The following is a 5,000-nucleotide window of genomic DNA, read 5'->3' on the forward strand; positions in this document are numbered from 1 at the left end:
CTATTGTACTAGACGTACCAAACCACAGCTTAAGTAGAATACTGTAGATACATTTTATTAGAATTGCAATATTGCGTTAATATTCATATAAAAAAGTAAGAAAAAAAACTTTTCTTACTTTTTATCTGCGACGGCAATCAAATACTTGCATGTTTTTATATTTGTGATACTTTGGCATCGTTGTGTTTTTTAAAATGTATTTCACTTTAAAGCCAATAAAGCGACATTAAATATTAAAACAGTCTGCTGGCATAAGAATAATAAAACCTGCTGCTCACCCAGTAAACGTGGGAGTTCTGGGCCTCCTGAGGGAAAAGGATAAAGAAGTTAAACATTATCGTTCACAGAAAACAAACCACCAGCGGGTTTAAAGGGCGGAGCCGGACTGACCCGCATGCCCATGTAGAACGGGATGACGGTGACCCGGATGTTCTCCGTGGTTTCCCGGTGGACGTCCGACAGCTCCAGCCAGGGATGGTTCTTCTCCTGCCACGCCTTCAGGGTGTCACGGGCCGTGAACGGAGGCGCTGCAGGACGACAAGTACACAACGGACGTCAGGGAAGTACACAACGGACGTCAGGGAAGTACACGCCAACATGAACCCGATGGTGAGGATATTATACTACCACCGTTAAATAAAACGGTACAAATACAGCTTTACTACTCGCAAAAACAATATTTAGAAAAACTGTTTTGACTTTGAAATAACTACATTCCTGCAGGACGAAGTACATTATGAAAATCAAAGATGGCCGACTGTACACACTTCACGCACTTTTGCACTTTTATTTAATTTCCTAAATTATTACGCTGTAATGTTTTGTTGTATATATTGAGTATTTTTTATATTTTTTGTGATATTTTACATTTTTACTTTATTTGTTCTGAGATTTTTTACTTTTAATTTTATTTTTTTGTGCCTCAAGTTGCTTGCTACTGTGACAAACGGGGATAAATAAAGTACACATCGATCTATCTATCTAAATATGAGATCTGGAGCTGGGCATCAATGTTTTGTAAAAGAAAAGAAAAGAAATCTGTGTTGAAAGCAACAGGAAGAGAGCTAGCTAGCATTCGCAGCAGCAGAGCTAACGGCTAACGTTACGACTCGTTAAAGCCCCAGTCAGGAAAAAGCACAATTGGTCGACAGTAAATCATAACAGCAATATAAAGTTAAACATGTCATAATTAAATCTCTAATACCCAACCAGCTCATTCCATCTACAATCTTTCATTCCCTAATCATTTGTAACGTGTGTTGTTATGCAAATAACCGACAGGAAGAGAGCTAGTTAGCGTTAGGAGCAGTAGAGCTAACGTTAACAACAGTAGAGCTAACGGCTAACGTTAACAGCAGTAGAGCTAACGACCAACGTCAACAGCAGTAGAGCTAACGGCCAACGTCAACAGCAGTAGAGCTAACGGCCAACGTCAACAGCAGTAGAGCTAACGGCCAACGTCAACAGCAGTAGAGCTAACGGCCAACGTCAACAGCAGTAGAGCTAACGGCCAACGTCAACAGCAGTAGAGCTAACGGCCAACGTCAACAGCAGTAGAGCTAACGGCCAACGTCAACAGCAGTAGAGCTAACGGCCAACGTCAACAGCAGTAGAGCCAACGCTAACAGCAGTAGAGCTAACGCTAACAGCAGTAGAGCTAACGTTAACAGCAGTAGAGCTAACGTTAACAGCAGTAGAGCCAACGTTAACAGCAGTAGAGCCAACGTTAACAGCAGTAGAGCCAACGTTAACAGCAGTAGAGCCAACGTTAACAGCAGTAGAGCTAATGTTAACAGCAGTAGAGCTAATGTTAACAGCAGTAGAGCTAACGTTAACAGCAGTAGAGCTAACGTTAACAGCAGTAGAGCGAACGGCCAACGTTAACAGCAGGAGAGCTAACGTTAACAGCAGTAGAGCTAACGTTAACAGCAGTAGAGCCAACGTTAACAGCAGTAGAGCCAACGTTAACAGCAGGAGAGCTAACGTTAACAGCAGTAGAGCTAACGTTAACAGCAGTAGAGCCAACGTTAACAGCAGTAGAGCCAACGTTAACAGCAGTAGAGCCAACGTTAACAGCAGTAGAGCTAACGTTAACAGCAGTAGAGCTAACGCTAACAGCAGTAGAGCTAACGTTAACAGCAGTAGAGCTAACGGCTAACGTTAACAGCAGTAGAGCTAACGGCTAACGTTAACAGCAGTAGAGCTAACGGCTAAAGTTAACAGCAGTAGAGCTAACGGCTAAAGTTAACAGCAGTAGAGCTAACGGCTAAAGTTAACAGCAGTAGAGCTAACGGCTAATGTTATGTCGCATTCAAGCTCCAGTCAGGAAAAAGGACAATTGGTCGACGGTAAGTCATAACAGCAATATAAAGTAGGAAGTTAAACACGTCATAATTAATCTCTAATATCTAACCCGCTCATTACATCAAACACTCTTTCATTCCCTAATCATTTGTAACTCAAAGTAAAAGGATAGAGATGATAGTTTATTAGCTACATATTCTGGTTAATAGTGGTGATGTCAGTATTTCGACGCCTCTGGGCTTCGTTAAAGAGGCTCGCTGTGAGGAAGATGAGGATGAGAGGATGAAGAGCGCCTACCTTTGGCCGGGTTGAACAGCAGGAAGCGCTCGAACAGCTCGTGCTGGATGGGGATCTGCTCCGCGGAGTTGTAGGGCAGGATGTCCTCGTGGCTCACGTAGTCCAGACCTGAGAGACAGACATGGGGTGAGACCAGAACCTCCTGGACGCTGCGCTGGGGCGCCGACCCGCTGCGTACCTGGGATGGCGTACAGCGCTCTGCTGTCGTCGTGGTTAGCCAGAAACGTCACCGCCTCCGTCTGGGACCTCTGGGACTGTCAACAACAACAACAAGTCAACAACCAGAGAGACTCCATGGAACAGTTTAACTCATTTATATTTATTCATTTATAAATGTATGCATACATTTATTTATAAATACATTAAATAATATATTCATTCTTTAATATATATTCATTAATATATTTATAAATAAATGTATACATACATTTATAAATACATTAAATAATATATTCATTCTTTAATATATATTATTTAATATATTTATAAATAAATGTATACATACATTTATAAATATATTAAATTATATATTTATTTAAGAATAAATATATATTCATTAATAGATTTATATATATTAATTGATCAATATATTTATTAATATGTTTATAAATAAATGTATGTTTACAAATATATATTTATATTAATGTATATATTTATAAATTCATTTATATATTAATTAATACATGTATTTATAAATACAAATATTTAATAAATAAATTAATAACTAAATATATATTTATTGATCATAAATGTAATATATATATATATATATATATACACACACAAATAATACAATATTATAATAGTAGTAGTGGGCACGACCACGATCTGTGATTTCTGGCGATAAATACATTTAATTGAGGAAGAAAAAAGGGGCATTTCACCCAAAAGTCTGAAATAATGATCCGGTTATCAAGACTACTTGTTGTGATCGGCTTAAACAAATCACAGATCATTTATCGTCATTATGCAACACAGGAAATGCAGCCGCAGCCTGTTTGCAACACAAAAAATGTAATTTAAATAAAGAGAATAAAAAGTGAATATACAGTTAAAGTCCCTCCTCTGCATTGTGACTGTTGCACTCTTACAGCTTTTTAAAAACGGATCATTAGGTTCCTCCGGCTCTTTGTGCTCCAGTACCAACGCAGCGTTTAAGGTCCTGAAGGAGACTCTTACGATGTGGGGGCAGTCCCGCGTGTCGATCAGGACCTGGTAGTAGGTGTGAGTCTTCCCCTTCACCTCCTTGGAGCCGTGGGCGCCGGGAGGCTCCGGCTTGCTGAAGGAAAAGAAACACAAATAACCCTCAGGTAAACGAGTTTTAAAACCCGGCGGTGGTCGTGCGGAGGCGGAGCTTACCTCTCGGTGACGGGCGGGGTGATGTCCCGGTCGTACAGGCGGGCGTGCCACGGGAACAGGACGATGCCTCTGTAGCCAAACACGCTGTGGAGGAACAGCTGGGGGACGACAGGTTTGATGACGCAATAAAGGAGGTTACAGCAACGCGTCCTCACAAGCATACAAAGACACGGATGTAGCAAAGTGTGTGTGTGTGTGTGTGTGTGTGTGTGCTCACCTGTCCCGTTTCATATTTCCCGTGCTGCTTCACAGCCTCAAACATTCCCACTGTCTCCAAAATCTTCCCTTCAGGTCTGCTCCTGCCAAACGGGCAACACCGTTACACACTGTGTGTGTGTGTGTGTGTGTGTGTGTGTTCAAAAGAAAAGCACCATAAACTGTAGATAAGTGGACGTAGCCACATGAAGTATATACTTCTATACAACCAGAGGAGTCGCCCCCTGGTGGTCAGGAGAGAGAATGCAGCTTTAACACATGAAGCATAGACTTCTATACAACCAGAGGAGTCGCCCCCTGGTGGTCAGGAGAGAGAATGCAGCTTTAACACATGAAGCATAGACTTCTATACAACCAGAGGAGTCACCCCCTGGTGGTCAGTTGAGAGAATGCAGCTTTAACACATGAAGCATAGACTTCTATACAACCAGAGGAGTCGCCCCCTGGTGGTCAGGATAGAGAATGCAGCTTTAACACCTGAAGTATAGACTTCTATACAACCAGAGGAGTCGCCACCTGGTGGTCAGGAGAGAGAATGCATCTTTAACACATGAAGCATAGACTTCTATACAACCAGAGGAGATGCCCCCTGGTGGTCAGGAGAGAGAATGCAGCTTTAACACCTGAAGTATAGACTTCTATACAACCAGAGGAGTCGCCACCTGGTGGTCAGGAGAGAGAATGCATCTTTAACACATGAAGCATATACTTCTATACAACCAGAGGAGTCACCCCCTGGTGGTCAGAAGAGAGAATGCAGCTTTAACACGTGAAGTATAGACTTCTATACAACCAGAGGAGTCGCCCCCTGGTGGTCAGAAGAG

The 5,000-nt window shown here is 41.8% G+C and overlaps 1 protein-coding gene across 1 annotated transcript in view; it reads right to left on the bottom strand.

The window, feature by feature from the left end:
- The window catches only part of poldip2 (polymerase (DNA-directed), delta interacting protein 2), a gene marked incomplete at its 5' end in the record, with an annotated part of 13,376 nt that overhangs the window by 4,109 nt on the left and 4,267 nt on the right, over positions 1-5,000 (bottom strand). Inside the window, 7 exons of the mRNA XM_079224836.1 lie at positions 279-305; positions 391-527; positions 2,602-2,709; positions 2,780-2,855; positions 3,781-3,880; positions 3,961-4,058; positions 4,178-4,253. Of these exons, the coding sequence (XP_079080962.1) occupies positions 279-305; positions 391-527; positions 2,602-2,709; positions 2,780-2,855; positions 3,781-3,880; positions 3,961-4,058; positions 4,178-4,253 (622 nt within the window). The remainder of the gene's footprint in view (positions 1-278; positions 306-390; positions 528-2,601; positions 2,710-2,779; positions 2,856-3,780; positions 3,881-3,960; positions 4,059-4,177; positions 4,254-5,000) is intronic.

The sequence above is a fragment of the Taurulus bubalis genome (assembly GCF_910589615.1).
Source record: "Taurulus bubalis genome assembly, chromosome: 10".
Taxonomy (NCBI): Eukaryota; Metazoa; Chordata; class Actinopteri; order Perciformes; family Cottidae; genus Taurulus; species Taurulus bubalis.